Genomic DNA, 26,862 nt, shown 5'->3' with positions numbered 1-26,862 from the left:
CCACTGTTCCTAGGCTGTCATTGAAAATAAGAATTTGTTCTTAACTGACTTGCCGAGTAAAATAAAAAAAACAGTACGCTTTGAAACACTTACTTTTATTACAGGAATGTTCTCTAGAATAAAGAGAGTTGATGCATCTTCAAAGCTGATCTGGCTAGTGGGCTTATTCATTTGTAGCGCTTAATTGTCACCTCATCCCTGAAGTGGCTGGTCGTTTGTCTCCCCATTGGGGGCTCATGCGGCTCCACTGGGAGCTAAATGGAACATGGAGTCTTGGAACCAAAATCTTTCATTTGGTCCGGCCACAGAGCAGCTCTCCCTAAGCCGATTAGCTGTCGTTCTGTTTTAATGGATTCCTCATCCAGCCCTCTCCCTTTCCCTCGCTGACCCGTCGCTCAAAGGGAAGAAAGGTTCCCTGGCAGAGCGCTACATGCTTCAGCTGGAAGTCTTCTTTCTCTCAGGAGTTGAATTGGTTTCAGGTCTATTGTTTTCTTCTGTATGTCTTCATGCTCTGTTTGAGGTTAGGGGCAGTGTTGTATGGGTTAACCCTTTACACTCTTACCCGTATACGGTTGAAAATATCAGATTTGAACACTGATAAACACCTTAATTGGAATGCAGTGGCTGTACAGTAACATGCTATACATGAAGCCGGAGCTCAGGCTCTGCGGTTGACAGCTCTGTATGGGTTTTGACTGACAGCTGTTCTGAACTTGAGCACCGTGTGACAAGAAGTTGCCCCCATCCCTCCTGGTAATTGGGCAACTTTATCAAATTTTCTGCTGTCTGAGGGAAATGCTGTAAATTACGAGGACTCAATGTATTTTGAAAGATGAGACGTTGGTGATTCTAATAAATACCGCTTTGATGTCATACAAGCAAGCCAAACACCTATGATTCCAAATGTGCACTTCACATTTCCATATAATAAAACTCAAGTAATATATAGTGTCAACGTTTCTGATCACTATGTTTAATGTGCAGTTTGACATGGGGTTATACCCTGGGTTGTATTGTGAAGAAAATGTTAAGTGGACCACGCATGACGCCATTCTATGCGCACCAAAATTACGATCTGCTTCTCTGAATTGCCTTGTGAAAGCCTAACACTGTAAGATCCTATTTTATAGCTTAGCTAGTCATGTTGGCAATAGAACAAGCTTTCAAATTATGCCCACCTGACCCAGATTGTGATTTTTTATGGATCGTTGGACCGTTTTTGGATTGCGTAAACAACAAAAGTAATTGTGTAAAAGCAGGGATGCAGGGTTTTGTTCCAAAGAAAACAACTATGCTTGCTCTAGTTCCTCAACGGCACAGCTGGGAGAGCTAAAAAAAACACCTTATAGTTGAAGACTCTTCTTTGAGTCATGAAAGTACATTGAAATGACTTAGGAACTATGCACACTTTGGAGAGGTGTGTGGCCACTTGGAAACACTAGTTAGTCCTCTCAATCAAACCATTGTCATTTTTTTGTCTTACGTTGCACATACCCCAAATTTTCCAGGAATATTCTTATCATGCTACTGAATGTATTAAACCTCCTGTGTTCCGGTCGATTTGGACCGATTTACAAGTTTTCTCTCTGAAAAATGTAGTTCATTTAATCTGATTGTCATAAGTGACTTTGTCCACACTGAGCATCTGAACACACAAAATACATTCTGATAATTTCATTACATTTTGGGTGTTTTATTTAACTTTTGTACACCTGTGGTGTTCCCGGTCAAAAATGACCGGTCATTAGAAATGAATGGGTGAGACTACAATTAGTGTATAAAATTGAGTTCAGGCACATGCCCATTCATTAGATGGACCATGTGTGTTTGAGCACACACACACACACACACAAACACCTCACTCCCCTTCTTGGCTTCCATGGCAACCCCCACAGGAACCTTTCCCCAATATAATCTTTCCACACCTGTTGGCATTCTCACAAACAATCGCAACATTGTTTCAATAATATATTGAAGTTTTCTCACAGCTCTGGTATATAATGCTTTTTTGAGGCCATGCTCACAATTAATTCTGTGGCAGCACAATGACCAAATTATATAGTGTATGTGAGGGTCTTGATCATATCTTTGATCATGACACTGGTGAGGAGGAGAGAGTCCTTGTTAAACTTTGACACAAATTAGTCTGTGGTAAATAGCACAATATGTTTCATCTGAGTATGTGTTATAGTCAAAATAATCCATACATTAGGCTTTTTTTACTCTACAACAAGTTGTATGAGCTCAGGTCAATGAGGCCCACAGGCCATAAATAGCCAACAGAAGTGCAAAACATGTTATGTTCACAAGACCTTAAGTTGATTAAAAGATCTAACACAACATGCGGACGCCTTAAATCAAGCTCTGTTTTAGGCTAGAGGCGGTGTTGTATGTGTTAAACTGTGGGCCAGAGTAAGTCAAGCTCGCACAAACGCTCCCTAATGGAACTTAAGTAGCCAACCCACAGTTTTGACTGAAATTCTCAATGAAAGCATTAACATTTCTCATGCAGTTAGCATGCTATGTCTTTTTCGTTCTTAATAAGTCATTCTGAACATGTGTAGCGGCTCGCTGGGAATAATGAGGGAACGAGATTGGTGATTTGTCCACTCGTAGACCACATCTCCAACATGGGCCTTCCTCACCAACATGATAGCACAGTGAGAATCTCACATCAACAAAAAGCCTCTCAACATCTAAGCAGATGCCGACCCATCAAAACATGGAAAGCATCTCAACAAGAGCCATCCAATGCAACGAGAAATTAGGTCCCATCCATCCATTCTCACGGGTCGTCCAGCACTCAAACTTCATCAACACTTAAAAACGGAGCGAGTGACGAGGGTTAGCTGAGAGGTGCAGGAAAGGACAAGGTTTTCAGGCCTGTGAATGGGACAAGGGCATTTGTCTGTGATTAGAGCGGTAAGCAGGGAGACATTTCTGTGCTGAAAGGAAAGCTTACAGCTCATTATGTGGTACTGGGGATTAAGATTGTCCACTATTGTTCCCTGAGGGCTTGGCCCACAGAGGGAGGGACTTGTCCTCCTTTGAGTCAGCAGCCACACACTACCCTGAGTTCCCCCACTTTAAAAGGCCCATAATAGGTTCTCTGCAGTGGCTAGGTTGTATGATGAAGGAATCTTTTCTCATTAGAAGTATTTTTTGTTTCATCTGCTTGGTTTCCTTTGTGATTCCGCAGGGTGATTATCATCCCAACCTCTGCAGTGGTCCAACCTGAAGAGAAAAGAAAGAAGTGGAGTGTGGATGGGGGGGAATAGGCATAGCAAAGTAGAGTGTGGATGGGGGGAATAGGCATAGCAAAGTAGAGTGTGGATGGGAATAGACATAGCAAGTGTGGATGGGGGGCAATAGGCATAGCAAGTGAAGTGTGGATGGGGGAATAGGCATATTATGTGGAGTGTGGATGGGTGGCAATAGCCATAGCAAGTGGAGTGTGGATGGGGGGAATTGGCATAGCAAGTGTGGATAGGGGGGGAATACGCATAGTAAGTGTGGATGGGGGGGAATAGGCATAGCAAGTGGAGTGTGGATGGGGGGGGGGAATAGGCATAACAAGTGGAGTGTGGATGGGGGGAATAGGCATAGCAAGTGTGGATGGAGGGAACATGCAGAGCATGTGGAGTGTGGATGGGGGAATAGGCATAACAAGTGTGGAGGGGGGGAATAGGTATGGCAAGTGGAGTGTGGATGGGGGAATAGGCAGAGAAAGTGTAGATGGGGGCAATAGGCATAGCAAGTGGAGTGTGGATGGGGTTAATAGGCATAGCAAGTGGAGTGTGGATGGGGGGAATAGGCATAGCAAGTGGAGTGTGGATGGGGGGAATAGGCATAGCAAGTGGAGTGTGGATGGGGGAATAGGCATAGCAAGTGGAGTGTGGATGGGGGGAATAGGCATAGCAAGTGGAGTGTGGATGGGGGGAATAGGCATAGCAAGTGGAGTGTGGATGGGTAGGAAAAGGCATAGCAAGTGTGGATGGGGAGAATAGTTATAGCAAATGGAGTGTGCATAGGGGGACTAGGCAAAGCAAGTGTGCATGGGGGCAATAGGTGTAGCAAGTTTAGTGTGGATGGGGACAATAGGCATAGCAAGTGGAGTGTGGAGGGGTGGACTAGGCAGAGCAAGTGTGCATGGGGGCAATAGGTGTAGCAAGTTTAGTGTGCATGGGGACAATAGGCATAGCAAGTGGAGTGTGGAGGGGTGGACTAGGCAGAGCAAGTTTAGTGTGGATGGGGTTAGTAGGCATAGCATGTGGAGTGTGGATGGGGGGAATAGGCATAGCAAGTGTGGATGGGGGGAATAGGCATAGCAAGTGTGGATGGGGGGAATAGGTGTAGCAAGTGGAGTGTGGAGGGGGGAGAATGGGCATAGCAAGTGTGGATAGGGGGCAATCATTATAGCAAGTGTGGAGGGGGGGCAATAGGCATAGCAAGTGGAGTGTGTATGGGGGGCAATAGGCATAGCAAGTGGAGTATGGATGGGGGGAATAGGCATAGCAAGTAGAGTGTGGATGGGGGGAATAGGCATAGCAAGTGGAGTATGGATGGGGGGAATAGGCATAGCAATTGTGGATGGGGGGCAATAGGCATAGCAAGTGGAGTGTGGATGGGGGGGAATAGGCATAGCAAGTGTGGGTGGGGGGGAATAGGCATAGCAAGTGTGGATGGGGGGGAATAGGCATAGCAAGTGGAGTGTGGATGGGGGGGGAATAGGCATAACAAGTGGAGTGTGGATGGGGGGAATAGGCATAGCAAGTGTGGAGGGGGGGAATAGGTATGGCAAGTGGGGTGGGGATGGGGGAATAAGCGTAGGAAGTGGAGTGTGGATGGGGCAATAGGCATAGCAAGTGGGTTGGGGATGGGGGAATAAGCGTAGGAAGTGGAGTGTGGATGGGGGAATAGGCATAGCAAGTGGGGTGGGGATGGGGGAATAAGCGTAGGAAGTGGAGTGTGGATGGGGGAATAGGCATAGCAAGTGTGGATGGGGGCAATAGGCATAGCAAGTGGAGTGTGGATGGGGGGACTAGGCAGAGCAAGTGTGCATGGGGGCAATAGGTGTAGCAAGTTTAGTGTGGATGGGGACAATAGGCATAGCAAGTGGAGTGTGGAGGGGTGGACTAGGCAGAGCAAGTGTGCATGGGGGCAATAGGTGTAGCAAGTGGAGTGTGGAGGGGTGGAATAGGCAGAGCAAGTGTGCATGGGGGCAATAGGTGTAGCAAGTGGAGTGTGGAGGGGTGGAATAGGCAGAGCAAGTTTAGTGTGGATGGGGTTAGTAGGCATAGCAAGTGGAGTGTGGAGGGGTGGACTAGGCAGAGCAAGTGTGCATGGGGGCAATAGGTGTAGCAAGTGGAGTGTGGAGGGGTGGAATAGGCAGAGCAAGTTTAGTGTGGATGGGGTTAGTAGGCATAGCAAGTGGAGTGTGGAGGGGTGGACTAGGCAGAGCAAGTGTGCATGGGGGCAATAGGTGTAGCAAGTGGAGTGTGGAGGGGTGGAATAGGCAGAGCAAGTTTAGTGTGGATGGGGTTAGTAGGCATAGCAAGTGGAGTGTGGAGGGGTGGACTAGGCAGAGCAAGTGTGCATGGGGGCAATAGGTGTAGCAAGTGGAGTGTGGAGGGGTGGAATAGGCAGAGCAAGTGTGCATGGGGGCAATAGGTGTAGCAAGTGGAGTGTGGAGGGGTGGAATAGGCAGAGCAAGTGTGCATGGGGGCAATAGGTGTAGCAAGTTTAGTGTGGATGGGTGGAATAGGCAGAGCAAGTGTGCATGGGGACAATAGGCATAGCAAGTGGAGTGTGGAGGGGTGGAATAGGCAGAGCAAGTTTAGTGTGGATGGGGTTAGTAGGCATAGCATGTGGAGTGTGGATGGGGGGAATAGGCATAGCAAGTGTGGATGGGGGGAATAGGTGTAGCAAGTGGAGTGTGTAGGGGGGAGAATGGGCATAGCAAGTGTGGATAGGGGGCAATCATTATAGCAAGTGTGGAGGGGGGGCAATAGGCATAGCAAGTGGAGTGTGTATGGGGGGCAATAGGCATAGCAAGTAGATTATGGATGGGGGGAATAGGCATAGCAAGTGGAGTATGGATAGGGGGAATAGGCATAGCAAGTGTGGATTTTGGGCAATAGGCTTAGCAAGTGGAGTGTGGATGGGGGAAATAGGCATAGCAAGTGTGGATGGGGGGGAATAGGCATAGCAAGTGTGGATGGGGGGGAATACGCATAGTAAGTGTGGATGGGGCGGAATAGGCATAGTAAGTGGAGTGTGGATGGGGGGGGGAATAGGCATAACAAGTGGAGTGTGGATGGGGGAATAGGCAGAGAAAGTGTGGATGGGGGCAATAGGCATAGCAAGTGGAGTGTGGATGGGGGAATAGACGTAGGAAGTGGAGTGTGGATGGGGGGCAATAGGCGTCGCAAGTGGAGTGTGGATAGGGGGAATAGGTATAGCAAGTGGAGTGTGGATAGGGGGAATAGGCATAGCAAATGGAGTGTGGATAGGGGGAATAGGCATAGCAAGTGGAGTGTGGATGGGGGGAATAGGCAGAGCTAGTGTGGATGGGGGGAATAGGCATAGCAAGTGGAGTGTGGATGGGGGAATCGGCAGAGCAAGTTTATTGTGGATGGGGCATAGCAAGTGGAGTGTGGATTGGGGAATAAGCGTAGCAAGTGGAGTGTGGAGGGGGGAGAATGGTTATAGCAAGTGTGGAGGGGGCAATAGGCATAGCAAGTGGAGTGTGTATGGGGGAATAGGCGTGTAATATGGAGTGTGGATGGGGGGGTATAGGCGTAGCAAGTGGAGTGTGTATGGGGGGCAATAGGCATAGCAAGTGGAATTTGGATGGGGGGAATAGGCATAGCAAGTGTGGATGGGGGGCAATCGGCGTAGCAAGTGGAGTGTGTATGGGGGGCAATAGGCATAGCAAGTGGAGTGTGGATGGGGGGGCAATAGGCATAGCAAGTGGAGTGTGGATGAGGGGCAATAGGCATAGCTAGTGGAATTTGGATGGGGGGAATAGGCATAGCAAGTGTGGATGGGGGGCAATAGGCATAGCAAGTGGAGTGGGGGTGGGTGGAATAGGCATAGCATTTGTGGATGGGGGAATAGGTATAGCAAGTGGAATGTGGATGGGGGGCAATAGGCATAGCAAGTGGAGTGTGCATGGGAGGAATAGGCATAGCAAGTGGAGTGTGGATGGGAGGAATAGGCATAGCAAGTGGAGTGTGGATGGGGGGAATAGGTATAGCAAGTGGAGTGGGGGTGGGTGGAATAGGCATAGCATTTGTGGATGGGGGGAATAGGTATAGCAAGTGGAGTGGGGGTGGGTGGAATAGGCATAGCATTTGTGGATGCGGGGAATAGGTATAGCAAATGGAGTGTGGATGGTAAAATACGCATAGTAAGTGGAGTGTTAATGGGGGGAAATAGGCATAGCAAGTGTGAATGGGGGAATAGGCATAGCAAGTGGAGTGTGGATGGGGGGAATAGGTATAGCAAGTGTGAATGGGGGAATAGGCATAGCAAGTGGAGTGTGGATGGGGGGAATAGGTATAGCAAGTGTGAATGGGGGAATAGGCATAGCAAGTGGAGTGTGGATGGGGGGAATAGGCATAGCAAGTGGAGTGTGCATGGGAGGAATAGGCATAGCAAGTGGAGTGTGGATGGGAGGAATAGGCATAGCAAGTGGAGTGTGGATGGGGGGAATAGGCATAGCAAGTGGAGTGTGGATGGGGGGAATAGGCATAGCAAGTGTGAATGGGGGAATAGGCATAGCAAGTGGAGTGTGGATGGGGGGAATAGGCATAGCAAGTGTGAATGGGGGAATAGGCATAGCAAGTGGAGTGTGGATGGGGGGAATAGGCATAGCAAGTGTGAATGGGGGAATAGGCATAGCAAGTGGAGTGTGGATGGGGGGAATAGGCATAGCAAGTGTGAATGGGGGAATAGGCATAGCAAGTGGAGTGTGGATGGGAGGAATAGGCATAGCAAGTGGAGTGTGGATGGGGGGAATAGGCATAGCAAGTGGAGTGTGGATGGGGGGAATAGGCATAGCAAGTGTGAATGGGGGAATAGGCATAGCAAGTGGAGTGTGGATGGGGGGAACAGGCATAGCAAGTGTGAATGGGGGAATAGGCATAGCAAGTGGAGTGTGGATGGGGGGAATAGGCATAGCAAGTGTGAATGGGGGAATAGGCATAGCAAGTGGAGTGTGGATGGGGGAATAGGTATAGCAAGTGTGAATGGGGGAATAGGCATAGCAAGTGGAGTGTGGATGGAGGGAATAGGCATAGCAAGTGGAGTGTGGATGGGGGGAATAGGCATAGCAAGTGGAGTGTGGATGGGGGGAATATGCATAGCAAGTGGAGTGTGGATGGGGGGAATAGGCATAGCAAGTGTGAATGGGGGAATAGGCATAGCAAGTGGAGTGTGGATGGGGGGAATAGGTATAGCAAGTGTGAATGGGGGAATAGGCATAGCAAGTGGAGTGTGGATGGAGGGAATAGGCATAGCAAGTGGAGTGTGGATGGGGGGAATAGGCATAGCAAGTGGAGTGTGGATGGGGGGAATAGGCATAGCAAGTGTAGTGTGGATGGGGGGAATAGGCATAGCAAGTGTAGTGTGGATGGGGGGAATAGGCATAGCAAGTGTAGTGTGGATGGGGGGAATAGGCAGAGCAAGTGTAGTGTGGATGGGGGGAATAGGCAGAGCAAGTGTAGTGTGGATGGGGGGAATAGGCATAGCAAGTGTAGTGTGGATGGGGGGAATAGGCAGAGCAAGTGTAGTGTGGATGGGGGGAATAGGCATAGCAAGTGTAGTGTGGATGGGGGGAATAGGCATAGCAAGTGTGAATGGGGGAATAGGCATAGCAAGTGTAGTGTGGATCGTAAAGACATGTTTGAAGAAAGAGTACGTTGCAAACAAAATATTCATTTTGAAGTTTCACAAGCCTTTGTCCAGCAGTTCTGCATAATGTTCATTTTTGGTACTCCTGTGTTTTTGAGAAATGTTTGTCCCTCTAGAATTGCCCAAGAACCACGAGCATCACTTTGATCAGTAATGAGGACGTGACAATGAAGTGTCTGACTTTCCTCTTGTCTGCTATTGTTCATGTGCAGATTCTCTGGATAAATTAATCTTTTAATCTTTTCAATCTTTTTGTCTCCTTTATAAGAGAAGAGAGACTTAAAACAACGTTCACGTTCCATTAGAAGTCCAAACAAGATGGAAAACTTGTTTCAGTTAATATGAACTTGTTTCAGTTAATCAGCATGATTTCAGAATTCAGCTACTTTTTATTTCTAATGTTGATATAATGGTCTCCCTTTACCAGGCCGTATCTGGGTATGAGTATAGCTTTGCAATTACCCCTTTTAGTTAGTTTGTTACACAAACATAGGAATCATTCCCCGGCGCCTTGGCTATCGGGCGTCAGTTTGATCAGCAGGACGCTGTGTTGAAAGTGATAGCTTGTGTCAACGGGGATGAAGGCTTGTTTTTACATTCTTCTGACCTGAGCGCATTTCAAAACGTTCTCTATACCCACGTACCATTCACTGTAATCATTCTCAATTCATTTCAACTGCAGACGTTTGCGTTCTTCAGAGATTTACCATAGTTTATGAGGGTATGTCAGCCAGCGTGGCAAAGACATTCTCCTTGAGTGGAAACTCTGTGTTGATGTGGTTTGTAGCTTCCACTGTGTGATTTGTAAGATCTAAGTGATACTCCTTCAGGATGTGCTATACATGTCTGGGAGAGGGATGAAAGCTGTCATATGGTGGAAAGTCAATTAGTTAGGCTTTATAAACATGTTGTACCAAGTTAAGCACAAACCACAAAGTAGAGTTCACTCAGCCCTCATCTCCTCCTCTTAATAATGTATGGAATAGTCGAATGATGTAGAACAGTAAAAAGTATAAGTTAGTGTTTTGCTGTAAACGTTTATTTGTCAAAGGGACACTGTCAGCAGGAACCTCGACACAGTGAAAGATGACAGGTTTTTTAACCTAAGGCTTCAGTTTTTGGCTGACTGTTGACTTTGTAGTATGGGTTGCATAAGGTAGTCTCACATTCCACAAAGGGTTTTATAGTACAGTGTAGTACAGACTGTTTATCTGTGTTTTGTCCATGCACATAAAATAAGTGTAAACAATCTGTAAAAGTGTTTTGGCAGTGTTTTGGGCTTTTGTTTGTTGTTTGGCAGGCTGCAGTTTGTATCAATATGATTTGTAATAATATCCATGTCCTGTATATTACCCATCTTCTTAACCTTATGTTAGATGTAGGGGGATGTCAATATATGTTCCCTGCTTCTCTAAACTAACTTTCATTTCTCCGTAACAGGAACCTCAAACCTGAACCCCATTGCTTTTACGGAGCCTTTATATGTTGAAATGATTTGGACGGAACTGGAGAGAGGGAGTTCAAAGTGCAAGAGCGGGAGTGTCGGTTTCAAAGGGAGCGTGGGGCGATCGATATGTGAGATATGTTAATTCTGTAAAGCCCCGTCCTGGCCTTGATGTTTGCTAGAGTTACACTGAAGCAGCTGGGATGATGAGCGGGAGAGTAGAAGAGAAGAGACAGAGACACACGTCGCAGGCAGCGACCACCTCCGAAGACAACTGTGAATCTCCTAATTTCACTTCCCCTCAGATATGTCTCAGGAGGGCTGCTCTTACAACTCAAAGAATAAAAAGTTAAACTGAACAAAAGCATAGCTAGAGACTAAATGAAATCGAGATAGACCTGTGTGGACATAAGTGTGTCCCTTCCCCATGTGCACTGTCCTCTTTGGTGTTAGTGAGAGGCTCCTGTAAGACAGACAGACAGACAGGCATGTGAGGTGGAATCCAGTCGGTTCCCTCCTTGAAGTGAATCCATGTGGGACCTGCCTGGACAGATCATCTTAATGTGAGGGGGTTGGATCAGTCCATCATCCTAATGTGAGGGGGTTGGATCAGTCCATCATCCTAATGTGAGGGGGTTGGATCAGTCCATCATCCTAATGTGAGGGGGTTGGATCAGTCCATCATCATAATGTGAGGGGGTTGGATCAGTCCATCATCCTAATGTGAGGGGGTTGGATCAGTCCATCATCCTAATGTGAGGGGGTTGGATAAGTCCATCATCCTAATGTGAGGGGGTTGGATCAGTCCATCATCCTAATGTGAGGGGGTTGGATAAGTCCATCATCCTAATGTGAGGGGGTTGGATCAGTCCATCATCCTAATGTGAGGGGGTTGGATCAGTCCATCATCCTAATGTGAGGGGGTTGGATAAGTCCATCATCCTAATGTGAGGGGGTTGGATCAGTCCATCATCCTAATGTGAGGGGGTTGGATCAGTCCATCATCCTAATGTGAGGGGGTTGGATCAGTCCATCATCCTAATTTGGGGGGGGTTCAGCGTTCCATTGTATCTTCTCCAGTCCACCCATAAACCCATTTTAGGCAAATATTTGGTTTTCATACGTGACCCTGAGTAAATGAAGTGTTAACATGATATGAAGCAGCCCCTGCACACAGGCATGAGGGAAATGTGCTTTCCAAGTGAGGCAGAAACCAAGGTTTGAACAGTGAACAAAAAAAGTCATTTTAGTACGGATATACACAGAACATGATACTAACTGCAGGTTTCAGAACTTATAAAATGCATCGCACTTGACATTTATGAGCAACTGGATGGACCACTTGTACTCAGATATGTTATTTTAGTGAATGTTGACATTATATTTGTACTTAGTAATGTTCATGCTCCAAGGATCTGTTCTTTATATTCATTTTCAAAATGTTCATCTCAACAATCAACCGCACCATCAATTCCAAATTGTTCAGCAGAGTACGATAGCGTTCCATTACCATTTAAAGATACATTAAAGTAATAGACAGAGAAACTTAACAGTAACCCTGGTATAGCACATTTCAATAGTGAATAGGAATCGGTTTGCAATGTTTCATGACAAAAGATCCATCACATTAAACATTAATCATACTGTGTATTTGAACTATGATAAAGAATAAATCCATCCAAAACCACAAATTCCTATAATTTGGAGTGTTAAATATGTGCAAACAATATTTTTTGTCATTATAATAAGGTTGGTAGCAACATTGTGGAAATCAGTTGCAGCTCAAGTTGACCACAAAAGCCACAATGCAATACCCTCTCTATGGGCTGGCTAGCTAGCTAGCAAACTATCAAACATAGCTACACAAAATAATACCAAAGTCAATATCAGCATGTGAAGTAGCTAGCTAGCTGTAAAATGGCCTAAACAAACTGCACTCAGTTTAGGAGTCTACAATCTCACCATGGTCAACCTGCAGATCTATGTGCCTCGCAGAATGGAGTCTGACATTCGCAACGGCCATGCAATGCACCCTGGACTGAAAAGGCAGACGAATAGGAGAAATGTGGTAGACCCTCTGTTAAATTACAAATTTATCTAGGTAGGAGTATAGCAAAAAATATGATCAATGGCTCATTCGAGAGAAGACAACCTCCCGCGTTATGACATCGGCCAGTATTGACACCTGACATGTATGATAGAGGTTTTCGCGATCTGAAAGTCGTATTCTTATTAACTTCAAGTGTAGTGAGAGCAGCTTTATCGCAATGCAAATACCAGACGAAATTGGAAAGTGTTTAGCCATCTTAACCAGTGGTTCCCTACCTTTATCAGTTACTGTACAACCAACTGAATGTTGCTCTGCCCGGAGTACCACTGAAGTACCCCCTTGTGCATTTTACCAGTAGGTCTATGGTCTCATGAGTCTTCTCAAGTACCCCCTGTGGATAGGCCATGTATCCCCCAGGGGTCCTAGTACGCCTGGTTGGAACCGCTGATCTACACTACTATAGGTGGATTTCTTCCTCTCACTAATACCAGGAGACTGAATGATGCCTAATCAGACATTACCTCCCCCTAGTGGTTATACCTGCTGCTTCTCTCTTCCACACACAGAGCAACCCTCCAACACTGCCAGGTATAGAAACCACAAGCCCAAAGTGGTTCTGACAGGGTATGTCAGGGAGACACTGACCAGTGGCCTAGTTTTACAGAGTATGCACGGCACACCAAAAACAGCTTCCATTCTCTTACCATAAGTGGAACAACAAAAGGATATTTTTCTCCAGAGAATGACAGTCAAGGACAGTATGTGTGTGTGTCCCAGCTGTGTGTGCTGAACACGGCGGCCCACGGGACTCTGTACACACTGGAACCTGAGGTGCAGCAGGTCCTCTTTCCTTCCCCTCACACAGGTGACCACAGTTAGACTACAGAGCCCGTTGATGGCAGGAGATCAAACCGACGTGAGGAAGTACAGAGCTCTGCTTGGAGTTACAAAAACACACACACACGTAAGCTGTGTTTTTCTTTTGTCTGAAAGATCGCAGTAGAAATCACTGAAATACTTGTCTGTTAGTGTTGACTTTGAACATAGAGAGCTGAATCTGTTGCTGAACTGCTCGGTTTGTTTCTGAATTTAGAAGGGACATATACTGTGGTGTTTTAGGGGGTCCGAATGACTTCTTATAATAGCAGGTGTTTATCTTGGGGTCCCTAACAGTCTAAGTAAGGAAAAGTGTTAGCTATTGCTTAAATTCCCATTCCTGACTGAACCACTGCCATGTTGAACTAGACTGGCTCTCAGAATGTTTCTCCAGATACTGATGTAGGTACATCTGTATCATGTTGTTTTGATTAAATGGAACCCATCCCCAACCTATCTGTTTCACATTCATATGCTTTTTTAAATACATTGCATTCTGGACAATGGACTTATCATACCAACATTGCGCTATTTCTTGCTAGTGCTGTAGCTGTTCATTTGTTGACAAACCCCTTAGACATCGACCTACGTGTCAGTTGGCAGCTCCTGGCTGTTGCAGGGGAGCTTCAGAGCAGCTGGGTCCAGACTCATAGGACAGTGGTACTGGGTCCAGACTCATATGACAGTGGTACTGGGTCCAGACTCATAGGACAGTGGTACTGGGTCCAGACTCATAGGACAGTGGTACTGGGTCTAGACTCATAGGACAGTGGTACTGGGTCCAGACTCATATGACAGTGGTACTGGGTCCAGACTCATATGACAGTGGTACTGGGTCTAGACTCATAGGACAGTGGTACTGGGTCCAGACTCATATGACAGTGGTACTGGGTCCAGACTCATAGGACAGTGGTACTGGGTCCAGACTCATATGACAGTGGTACTGGGTCCAGACTCATAGGACAGTGGTACTGGGTCCAGACTCATAGGACAGTGGTACTGGGTCCAGACTCATAGAATAGTGGGTCCAGAACAGATAGACCAGGAGTCAGACCAGAAGGCCAGATTGTGGCTAGTTTTGACCCTCGGACTCTCCTGGTGCTGAGGTCCCAGAGAACCCTGGACTGAGGCAGGAAGTCGCGTGGTCCAAGTCGTTCCCCCCTCTGTGCCGGTAATCCCTAAAAGAGAAGAGGAAATGCTTAATGCCGGGTCAGTCCTCTGCTCGACAGAATAAGGCCTCCCTAAATCTGCCCTGCAATTCCTCACCGTGGACCCCTGCCAGAGAGCAAGGCATCCTGGGTAATCGGCACATGCAGATGGATTACCTTATGGAATGGTCTGAAAGCTGGAAACTATTCACAGAACAATTCACAGTTTAAGCATGTTCATATTTGTTCATATAGCTCAGAAATTGCAATGCGTAATCACATTTAGTAAATAGTATTAGTCATAAACGTTGTTGCCTTGGCTCAGTCTAAAATAACTTTCAAAGGAGCAACTATTAGGTGGACAGCTTAGTGAAAAAGAATGTTTAAAAAGATTCACTCTAGTTTCATGTCTCTTTCATGTTGAAGACACTCGCTCTACAAAAAGGGAGATGGAAAGGATTTGTGGAGGGCCTCTGCGAATTGAGTTCTTAGGCAATGCAAGCCAAGCATACATAGTCTGGCCATTAAAACCAATTAAAACTCACACACTCAGGAAATGTTGTGAAATGTCAACATCTTAATAGCGCCGAATCAGTAATGTTTAATGAACTTTGAAAATGTTAAAAATGTTTGACTGTAAATATCCTCAACAGGTTAATCTGTCAGCCTCTCTGTGTTATTCATTCCTTTGTACGGGTGCAGTGGCACTAGGTAATGTAGTAACGCCACTGCTCGTAAATCTCCCCCTCCGTTTAGAGACAGTCGTTAATACAGACCTGTGTAACAGCACCAAATGGTAATGGTTTCCATAAGCTAGGCCCTGGAATTGTGTAAATCAGATTCTCAAGAGAGCTGGGGGTGAAGGCTGTAGCTAGCATTGCACACTGTCAATCCTCTGGAGCTAAGTCTTTGTGTGTGGAGCTGGAATAACAGTCCCTCTCGGGTTTCACACACTAGTTTCTGCTCAAAAAGCAGAGAAGATGACAGAGTAATTAGCGTGGTTTTGGGAGAAATATTATTTGTTTAGATCTGGGTGTTTAGTTTGGGGTAATATTCTGTCCAACCATTTTATTATCTGGCCTTGTACATCAATCTAAAACATGTTGTTCTGAGGGGTTCAAGCCACAATTGAACTGTGAAGAGTTAGGCTTGGCCAGTGAATAAGAGAGGACAGTAGACACTGACCCACCCACCCTCTCGCTACCAGACTAGACTGTCCAGACTGAGATCCAATGTCTCTGAATAAAAATGACTGAAGGACATGACCCTGTTGGAAAACAGAGGCCTACACTAACACTGGACTCAGGGATTCATATTTCGGAGGACTGAGCACCGTGCCCTCCAGAGCTGCCGCCTAGCTACTCTGCAGACATTAAAACAAATACACTGTGGGGTTACACAAACAGGCCTGTCACAGGGCACCCAGTCAGTGAATGTGTGAAATGTAGCACGCTGTTGTGCCATTTTCCCCAGAAGAAAGGGGAAAGGGAGTTTGTTTTATTGAGAAACCTGACTCCCCTTATACTGCATGTCTTTGTTTGACTTTCTATGAATCAGGAAGAGTTTTTGATGGGCGGGCCGCAACGGGTGAAGGCAGATTTTCTGCAGCCATGCTGTTTAGATATACTGTATATCAGAAGGCTAATGGAGGGTATATTACTGTAATTACTGTAGGACATGGAGGGTATATTACTGTTGTGCATGGAGGGTATATTCATGTACTTACTGTCGAACATGGAGTGTATATTACTGTAATTACTGTAGAACATGTTGGGTATATTACTGCAGGACATGGAGGGTATATTGCTGTAATTACTGTAGAACATGGAGGATATTTTACTGTAATTACTGTAGGACATGGAGGGTATTATGGTAATTACTGTAGGACATGTTGGGTATATTACTGTAGAACATGGAGGGTATATTACTGTAGGACATGGAGGGTATATTGCTATAATTACTGTAGAACATGGAGAATATTTTACTGTAATTACTGTAGGACATGGAGGGTATATTACTGTAGGACATGGAGGGTATACTACTGTAATTACTGTAGGATGTGGAGGGTATATTCCTGTAATTACTGTCGGACATGGAGGGTATATTACTGTAATTACTGTAGGACATGGAGGATATATTACTGTAATTACTGTAGGGCATGGAGGGTATACTACTGTAATTACTGTAGGATTTGGAGGGTATATTACTGTAATTACTGTCGGACATGGAGTGTATATTACTGTAATTAGCAGTGGCTTCTTCCTTGCTGAGCGGCCTTTGAGGTTATGTCGATATAGGACTCATTTTACTGTGGATATAGATACTTTTGTACCTGTTTCCTCCGGCATCTTCACAAGATCATTTGCTGTTGTTCTGGGATTGATTTGCACTTTTCGCACCAAAGTACGTTCATCTCTAGGAGACAGAATGCGTCTCCTTCCTGAGCGGTATGACGGCTGCGTGGTCCCATGGTGTTTATACTTGTATATGGGTGTGGTTCTCAATCAGAAGCAGCTGTCTATCGTTGTCTCTGATTGAGAACCATACTTAGGTAGCCTTTTCCCACCTGTGTTTTGTGGGTAGTTGTTTTCTGTCTTTGCGTCTGTACCAGACAGGACTGTTTCATTTCGTTCATTCTCTTTGTTATTTTGTTTAGTGTTCTGTTTTAATAAATTAACATGAACACTTACCACGCTGCGCTTTGGTCCGATGATTCCTCATCTTCAGACGACGAACGTTACAGAACTACCCACCACCAACGGACCAAGCAGAGTGGTATGGAGGAGCAGAGGGTTCAGGACTCCTGGACTTGGGAGGAGATATTGGACGGTAAGGGACCCTGGAGACAGGCTGGGGAATATCACTGCCCAAAAGAAGAACTGGAGGCGGCGAAAGCTGAGCGCGGCGATATGAGGCAAGGCAGCGCAGCAGGCACGAGAGGCAGCCCCCCCAAGGGCACACGGGGAGATTGGCAGAGTCAGGCGATAGACCTGAGCCAACTCCCCATGCTTACCGAAAGCAGCGTGATACTGGTCAGGCACCGTGTTATGCGGTTAAGCGCACGGTGTCTCCAGTGTGCGCTCATAGCCCGGAGTGCTATATGCCAGCCCCCCGCAAGTGCCATGCGAGAGTGGGCATCCAACCAGGGCGGATTGTGCCAGCTCAGCGCGTTTGGTCTCCGGTGCGCCGTTTCGGCCCAGGGTATCCTGCGCCGGCTCTGCGTACTGTGTCTCCGGGGCGCTGGGAGGGTGCAGTTCGTCCTATGCCTGCGCTCCGCCCGTGCCGGGCGAAAGTGGGCATTGAGCCTAAGGGAGAGGTGTGAGTGTTAAGCACCAGATCTCCAGTGCTCCCCCACAGCCCGGGTTCGACCTGTGCCTGCACTCTGGAGGGGCCGGGCTAAAGTGGGCTTTCAGCCTGGAGGAGTGGTGCGAAGGCTGCGCACCAGGGCTCCAGTGCTCCCCCACAGCCCGGTTCATCCGGTGCCTCCTCTACGCACCAGGCCTCCTGTAGGTCTCCCCAGCCTGGTGGGCCCTGTGGCAGCCCCACGCACCAGGCTGTCTCTGCGTCTCCTCCCTCCAGAGTCGCTCTCCAGTCCGGACCCTCCAGCGACGCCCTTCAGTCTGGACCCTCCAGCGACGCCCTCCTGTCCGGAGCTGCCAGAGTCGCCCTCCTGTCCGGAGCCGCCAGAGTCGCCCTCCTGTCCGGAGCCGCCAGAGTCGCCCTCCTGTCCGGAGCAGCCAGAGTCGCCCTCCTGTCCGGAGCCGCCAGAGTCGCCCTCCTGTCCGGAGCCGCCAGAGTCGCCCTCCTGTCCGGAGCCGCCAGAGTCGCCCTCCTGTCCGGAGCCGCCAGAGTCGCCCTCCTGTCCGGAGCCGCCAGAGTCGCCCTCCTGTCCGGAGCCGCCAAAGTCGCCCTCCTGTCCGGAGCCGCCAGAGTCGCCCTCCTGTCCGGAGCCGCCAAAGTCGCCCTCCTGTCCGGAGCCGCCAGAGTCGCCCTCCTGTCCGGAGCCGCCAGAGTCGCCCTCCTGTCCGGAGCCGCCAGAGTCGCCCTCCTGTCCGGAGCCGCCAGAGTCGCCCTCCTGTCCGGAGCTGCCAGAGTCGCCCCCCTGTCCGGGGCCTGCTGCGAGGGTCCCCAGTCTGGGGTCGGCGGCGAGGGTCCCCGCTCAAGAGGCACCACCTAAGTGGGCCAAGCCTAAGGTGGAGCGGGGTCCACGTCCCGCACCAGAGCCGCCACCACGGATAGATGCCCACCCAGACCCTCCCCTATAGGTTTAGGTTTTGCGGCCGGAGTCCGCACCTTTGGGGGGGGGGGGGGGGGGTACTGTCACGCCCTGACCTTAGAGATCCTTTTTATGTCTCTATTTTGGTTTGGTCAGGGCGTGAGTTGGGGTGGGCATTCTATGTTTTGTGTTCTATGTTTTCTATTTCTGTGTGTTTGGCCGGGTGTGGTTCTCAATCAGAGGCAGCTGTCTATCGTTGTCTCTGATTGAGAACCATACTTAGGTAGCCTTTTCCCACCTGTGTTTTGTGGGTAGTTGTTTTGTGTCTGTACCAGACAGGACTGTTTCGTTTCGTTCATTCTCTTTGTTATTTTGTTTAGTGTTCTGTTTTAATAAATTAACAGGAACACTTACCACGCTGCGCTTTGGTCCGATGATTCCTCATCTTCAGACGACGAACGTTACACTCCCCCTCTTTCTCTTTCCTCTTCCTCTCATTTCCTATATTCTCTTCTCTTCCTCTCTCTTCCTATCCTCTTCCTCTCTCCTCTTCCTCTTTCCTCTTCCTCTCATAACCTATTTTCTCTTCCTCTCTCTTCCTCTCTTCTTCCTCTCTCCTCGTCCTCTTTCTCTCCTTTCTTCTCTTCCTCTCCTCCTCTTCCTCTCTACTTTTCCTCTCCTCTCTTCTCCCCTTCCTCTCTCCTCTTTCTCCCTTCTTTCCCTCTCTTCCTCCACTCCCCTCCTCTCTTCTATTCCCCACACCTTTTCACCTCTTCCTCTCCCCTCCTCCCCTCCTCTCCTCTCATTTGGAGGCCCAGTACTGTAAGAGTGCTTAACCATGTATTCTTTGAGATCAAACTGTCCTGCCGCCGGCTTCAAAGAACTGCCAGCTCTGAACATGCCGGTCATGTGTTGGAGTTGGAGGGAGGAGCAGGGGAGAGCGTGGTGTAAGCAGAATACCATCCAGCAACTCAGGTTACCAGTTCGTCAGATACAACCATCCAGCACTGCACAAAAAGAGCCAACAGGATGCTGTCTTCATTTTCTTCTATTTGCATTTAAAATATATTCTCAGTCCAAATGGCTGAATTCAAAGACGTTGGCTCCAAATCAATGCATGTGGCACCCGCAGGTGGTCCAAGACTGTTCTTGGCTCGCTCTTTTCACAAGCATCAGATTTTTCTTCAGCGCAGGCCAGCCAGGCCAATATTAGCACATATAGCCACTGAGAATAGATCAGTCACTTATCAGTTTTGACAAGTTGGCATTGGTTTACCCAGTCCTACCTGATGTAACGTCTGATTCTTGCATCTCTGATGAACGGCTCCTCAGAATATATCCACATCTTGAAGTGGTTTCATGACGTTCAGTATGGCCGATCTGTTTAGCATTGACTCATAATTGTTAGTCCATCACTCTGTGTCTCCTGGAGTGAGGAGGGGGGTGGCAAAGCCTTGAGCAGGACCAGTCACAGAGATGATCTGTGGTCTTCATCATCCCATGTTACTTCAGGCTGGATTCTGGTTCTGGCCTAATCCCACTACTACATCCACAGACACATTAGAGCATATTGGATCACTGCTAGAGCTGTGAATTATAAAACTGTTTTATCACTGGGAGGATGTTATTTCCCACTGACACTGATGCTATGCTAACTCTATCTGTCTGTCTGTCTCTCTCTCTCTTTCTGTAGAGGACGCCAGCACTGGGAGGGACGGAGCAGGAACAGCGGGAGACCCAGAATACCCCACTGACCTCTCAGGGAAACTGGGTAAGACACTGAGCACTGTCTCCCTCTCTCTGACGTTTATCTCTGGTTTCATCTGACCCTAGATCATTTAGAAAACATGGCATTGTCTTAGTGATGGGTATGGTGTGGCCCAGTCTCTAGAGGGGGGGTGTAGTTCTAGTGTGTCTGGCCACACCTGGCACCACTCTGCCCTGTGTGTGCTGCCCTGGCACCCCCCCCCCCCCCCCCCCCTCACCAGCAGGGTGCTGTTTGCTTGGGTAATTACCTCTGTCAGGCCAGAGAGCAGGCTATTTGAATGAAGTGTGATTGGGGAAATATTCCATCCTCTCCCCTCTCTCTCTGTTGGCTGCCCCCTTTGACCAGTCGTATCAAACTGGAGTCCACTATTGTATTTTCTTTTCTCATGTTGACCCTGCCTCGACACAGTTCAGATACAACTGCTGAGTGAAACTTTAAAGGGGAAAGTGTTGGTTTTGTCAACGTGACCCTTGGCGGGTTATGTTATGCTGAATAGTGCCGCCACACCAGAAATACTGTTTGACCCCAAATGGAAGCCCCACAACATACCCTTAATATTTATTTGTTCAGTGTTAGAAAAATAACGTTGTCAAACAAACATACTCAACCTTAATTATTTTCAAAGTCCTCCAGCGTGATTCATTGCGATATTTAATAGCTGTCTGGTGTGCATTGTGCATACCATTATAAACTGATCCTGTGAAGTTTATCCTTTTTCTCAACAACACTATTTCGTAAACAACCCTTTCTTTGATCGCAGTCCGACCACGCTTCACGCAGCCAGCCAAGATGAGGAAGCGCGTGATCGCCCGGCCGGTGGGCAGCTCAGTACGGCTGAAGTGCACGGCCAGCGGGAACCCTCGTCCGAACATCGTGTGGCTGAAGGACAACAAGCCGCTGACCCCTGAGGAGGTGGGCGAGGGCCGTAAGAAGAAGTGGACCCTGAGTCTGAAGAATCTGACCCCTGAGAACAGCGGGAAGTACACCTGCCATGTCTCCAACCGGGCTGGAGAGATCAACGCCACATACAAAGTGGAAGTCATCCGTAAGTTTGGTCACTTACTTACAGTATAGATGTATTGTTTTTTGGTTGATTTATAAGCTTGGGTCATTGTTGAAGTTTGATTAGCATTGAGGGTAAGGGGGATACCTAGTCAGTTGTACAACTGAATGCCTTCAACTGAAATGTGTCTTCTGCTTTTAACCCAACCCCTCTGAATCAGAGAGGTGCAGGGGGCTGCCTCAATCGACATCCACATCTTCAGCGCCCGGGGAACAGTGGGTTAACTGCCTTGCTCAGGGGCAGAATGACAGATTTTTACCTTGTCAGCTCGGGGATTCGATCCAGCAACCTTTCGGTTACTGACCCAACACTCTAACCACTAGGCTACCATCTAGGGTTAGAGTAGGGTATTAATACAGGGGGTTGAGTTTGAAGGTTGGGTACTAACTCTAGTTTACTGGTCAGATTGGTTTATAGTTGAGTTTTGAGGATGGGGTTTGGGTTTAGGTAGGTAATGGTTGGTTGAGTGTTGTGAGGTTGGGTTAATCCTGGGCTGATGTGGTATGGTGAGCCTCAGCCTCCCTCTCTCTCTCCTCTTGACCATCTGCTTAGCATTATATCCCAGCTGTGTGCTGACTACAAAAACACATGTTTCTACCAAACCCAGAAGCGGAGAGGAGGAAGCGAATAAAACTTGTGCTTGCTTGTGTCAAATGTGGCATTTTCTCCCTCAACCTCAGCCTATTCTAGCCACAGCACAGAGAACGAGAGGAAAGCGCTGAACATGGTAATAACTTTTCTGTTCATTTGAATAGTATGAATACGCTCTATACATTTCTTTCCCGTTATAGAGCGGACAAATTCCAAGCCTATCCTGACCGGCACCCATCCGGTGAACACCACGGTGGACTACGGCGGTACAACCTCATTCCAGTGTAAGGTCCGCAGTGACGTCAAGCCGGTGATTCAGTGGCTGAAGAGGGTGGAGCCGGGGGACGAGAACAAGTACAACTCCACCATCGAGGTGGGCGACCATGGCTTTGTAGTGCTGCCCACGGGAGAGGTGTGGTCCAGGCCAGACGGCTCCTACCTCAACAAGCTGCTCATCACCCGCGCCAAGGAGGAGGACGCTGGGATGTACATCTGTCTGGGTGCCAACACCATGGGTTACAGCTTCCGCAGTGCTTACCTCACTGTCCTGCCAGGTGAGTGGAACACCCTGTTACAACTATATAACACCGTGCTTAACCATAACATCCGGTTACAACCATATTATAACACCCTGTTTAACCATAACACCATGTTACCACCATATTATAACACCCTGTTTAACCATAACACCCTGTTACAACTATATAACACCGTGCTTAACCATAACATCCGGTTACAACCATATTATAACACCCTGTTTACCCATAACACCCTGTTACAACTATATTATAACACCCTGTTTAACCATAACACCCTGTTACAACTATATTATAACACCCTGTTTAACCATAACACCATGTTACCACCATATTATAACACCCTGTTTAACCATAACACCCTGTTACAACTATATAACACTGTGCTTAACCATAACATCCGGTTACAACCATATTATAACACCCTGTTTAACCATAACACCATGTTACCACCATATTATAACACCCTGTTTAACCATAACACCCTGTTACAACTATATAACACTGTGCTTAACCATAACATCCGGTTACAACCATATTATAACACCCTGTTTACCCATAACACCCTGTTACAACTATATTATAACACCCTGTTTAAACATAACACCCTGTTACAACTATATTATAACACCCTGTTTAACCATAACACCCTGTTTAACCATAACACCCTGTTACAACTATATTATAACACCCTGTTTAAACATAACACCCTGTTACAACTATATTATAACACCCTGTTTAACCATAACACCCTGTTTAACCATAACACCCTGTTACAACTATATTATAACACCCTGTTTAACCATAACACCCTGTTACAACTATATTATAACACCCTGTTTAACCATAACACCCTGTTACAACTATATAACACCGTGCTTAACCATAACATCCGGTTACAACCATATTATAACACCCTGTTTAACCATAACACCCTGTTACAACTATATAACACCGTGCTTAACCATAACATCCGGTTACAACCATATTATAACACCCTGTTTAACCATAACACCATGTTACCACCATATTATAACACCCTGTTTAACCATAACACCATGTTACCACCATATTATAACACCCTGTTTAACCATAACACCATGTTACAACCATATTATAACACCCTGTTTAACCATAACACCATGTTACCAGCATATTATAACACCCTGTTTACCCATAACACCCTGTTACCACCATATTATAACACCCTGTTTAACCATAACACCCTGTTAAAACCATATTATAACACCCTGTTTAACCATAACACCCTGTTAAAACCATATTATAACACCCTGTTTAACCATAACACCATGTTACCACCATATTATAACACCCTGTTTACCCATAACACCATGTTACCACCATATTATAACACCCTGTTTAACCATAACACCATGTTACCACCATATTATAACACCCTGTTTACCCATAACACCATGTTACAACCATATTATAACACCCTGTTTACCCATAACACCATGTTACCACCATATTATAACACCCTGTTTACCCATAACACCATGTTACAACCATATTATAACACCCTGTTTAACCATAACACCATGTTACAACCATATTATAACACCCTGTTTAACCATAACACCATGTTACCACCATATTATAACACCCTGTTTAACCATAACACCCTGTTACAACCATATTATAACACCCTGTTTAACCATAACACCATGTTACCACCATATTATAACACCCTGTTTAACCATAACACCATGTTACAACCATATTATAACACCCTGTTTAACCATAACACCATGTTACAACCATATTATAACACCCTGTTTACCCATAACACCCTGTTACCACCATATTATAACATCCTGTTTACCCATAACTCCCTGTTACAACCATGTAACATCCTGTCACATTCACAACCAAACAACATGTGATGCACCCATCATCCACAACTGTTAAACTGAAGTTGTTTTAATAATGGTTATATTTTCTACTGTATGTATTCTCCATCAGGTTTTAATAGTGACTTTTGACCAAGCTGCTCATAACTCCCCATATTTCCTCTTCTCTCCCCTCCAGACCCAAAGCCTCACCACACTCCCATCCCCACAGCTACCTCCCCCAGCCTGCCCTGGCCTGTGATCATCGGCCTCCCAGCCGGGTTGGTGTTCATCCTGGGTACTGTCCTGCTGTGGTTCTGTCAGTCCAAACGCCACTGCTCCTCTGGAGGTGTGGTCACCACCCAGGCCCTGACCGCCTCACAGCGCCCGCCCCCCCGGGTACCAGCCTGCCCACCCAGCGGGGACAAAGACTGCCTGAGCTACTACATGACCCAGCAGCAGCAGCTCCTCCTGGCCCAGGGAGGCAGCGGTCTGGCGGTCCCTAAAGTCTACCCAAAGATCTACACAGACATCCACACACACACCCACTCACACATGGATGGGAAAGTGCACCAACACCAGCATATCCACTACCAATGTTAGCTGCCACTGTCCCGACAGGCCCTCATGTCTGCAGTGTTGGGTCAGCTCCCACCACCTCCCCTCCACATGCCCAGTCCTGCTTTCCTCCTAAAGACCCAGCCAAACAGTCTGAGCTGGGGTGCTGCACACAAACCCTCTTACTGCTAAATAATGTACTGTAGTGAAGGCCCTGGGGAACATGGACATAGTCAGGACAGATAGCACCCTCCATGAGGTACAGAATAAGGGACATGGAAATGCGGTTCAGGAATCCCACATGAACTAATGTGAGTCCAAATGGAGCAATATTTCACACAGAACCCCACTCTGCAGAGAGATGGCAACATTTGTTTCTCTAGTCTGGTTCAATCTGCACAAACTCACAGTGACTGAAATTAGTGAATGTATAGAGTTAGCTCTGTCTCATTTGAGAGTCTTTACTCTGTAGGAAAATAACAGCATTTCCTGCAACACCTCTCTGGCCTTCATGTGCAGTGACTGTGGAAGGGTCTAAGAGGATTATGTATATTAGCTCCACATTTTTGTCAGATGCACAGCCTCAGCAAGCACCAAAAGGAATACGGTGCAATGTAAAATGTTCACAGATTTTATGGATTGCCGTTGGATTGAATCAGAATCCAAATGTGCCTTCACATCCTGAGAAGGTCAGAAGCAGGTCAACCAACAGAGACACAGCGGATTGAGTCAACAAAGATTGCATGTATTTTGTTTCTCAAAAAGGTTTTGTTCAAGGAAAAGGACCTGCAAAGCATTACAGTCTTTTGTCTGTTGTATGTGTACGTGAATGGAAAATTATTTATGGGTAATAGGAAATGGTATGAAATCGTGTAAAGAACGTTAGAATTCCTAAGGCCGATCATATTGTCACTATCCTAAAAAAGATCCTAGATACTGAAATATTCAGAATTACAGCAACGCATACAATACTGTGTTCTTCTCGTTATTACTTGGGTTTTACAGGTCACTGACATGTGGGCGTCATGGTCAGTGGTACTGTTGGGCTGATACAAACCGCAGGGGCACCCAATCACAAAAGGACTTGTTCAACTTTTGAATTCTCAGGTGGCCATCTTTCTTTTTGTCTCTTGTTCTTTGGGTGTGTATTGGGTATAACTCTGACCACTAAATGAAACTGTGGAATATGTCTTTGACTGCTCATGTAATGGAACCCTTTTCAAGCTTTGAGAAGAGAAACGGAAAGCTTCCCAAAAATATGTATGATTGCAGCATTGTCTGTGAAAAGTGTCCTCAAACTGATTGTTCAGTTCTGTGTTTTACCCCAGTATTTGTTGTGTCAAAGCTAATGGACTGCCAGATTAAGAATTCATGCACTTATTCCAAGTATGTTGATCAAAGTAGTGTTAAAGTTCATCTATTACTTTCAGCCTTTTGGGGGGAAATCTAGAATCATGGAATATCCCCTGTTGAATTGACCTACAAATTGAAATCCTAAGTAATTGTCTAGACTCAAAAATAGATATATATTTATACACAGTGCATTCTGAAAGTATTCAGACCCCTTGACTTTTTCCACAATTTGTTACATTACAGCATTTGTCTAAAAATCGTTTTTCCCCTCAATCTACGCACAATACCCCATAATGACATAGCAAAAACAGGTTTTAAACATTATTGCACATGTATACTTTATCATTTTTTATATCACATTTACATAAGTATTCAGACCCTTTACTCAGTACTTTGTTGAAGCACCTTTGGCAGTGATTACAGCCTTGAGTGTTCTTGGGTGTGACGCTACAAGCTTGGCACAACTGTATTTGGGGAGTTTCTCCCATTC

The 26,862-nt window shown here is 46.6% G+C and overlaps 1 protein-coding gene across 2 annotated transcripts in view; it reads left to right on the top strand.

Annotated features, from left to right (window-relative positions):
* The window catches only part of fgfrl1a (fibroblast growth factor receptor like 1a), a 90,957-nt gene extending 64,751 nt beyond the window's left edge, over nt 1–26,206 (top strand). For both annotated transcript variants that reach the window (XM_039012506.1, XM_039012507.1), the window contains 4 exons: nt 20,344–20,421; nt 21,179–21,463; nt 22,273–22,626; nt 24,661–26,206. In XM_039012506.1, the coding sequence (XP_038868434.1) occupies nt 20,344–20,421; nt 21,179–21,463; nt 22,273–22,626; nt 24,661–25,064 (1,121 nt within the window). In that variant the 3' untranslated portion in view covers nt 25,065–26,206. The remainder of the gene's footprint in view (nt 1–20,343; nt 20,422–21,178; nt 21,464–22,272; nt 22,627–24,660) is intronic.
* Nucleotides 26,207–26,862: the final 656 nt, after the last annotated feature.

This window comes from Salvelinus namaycush, chromosome 17 (assembly GCF_016432855.1).
Source record: "Salvelinus namaycush isolate Seneca chromosome 17, SaNama_1.0, whole genome shotgun sequence".
Lineage (NCBI taxonomy): Eukaryota > Metazoa > Chordata > Actinopteri > Salmoniformes > Salmonidae > Salvelinus > Salvelinus namaycush.
Note: the sequence above shows the minus strand (reverse complement) of the source record. Positions and strands in the feature narration are given on the sequence as shown.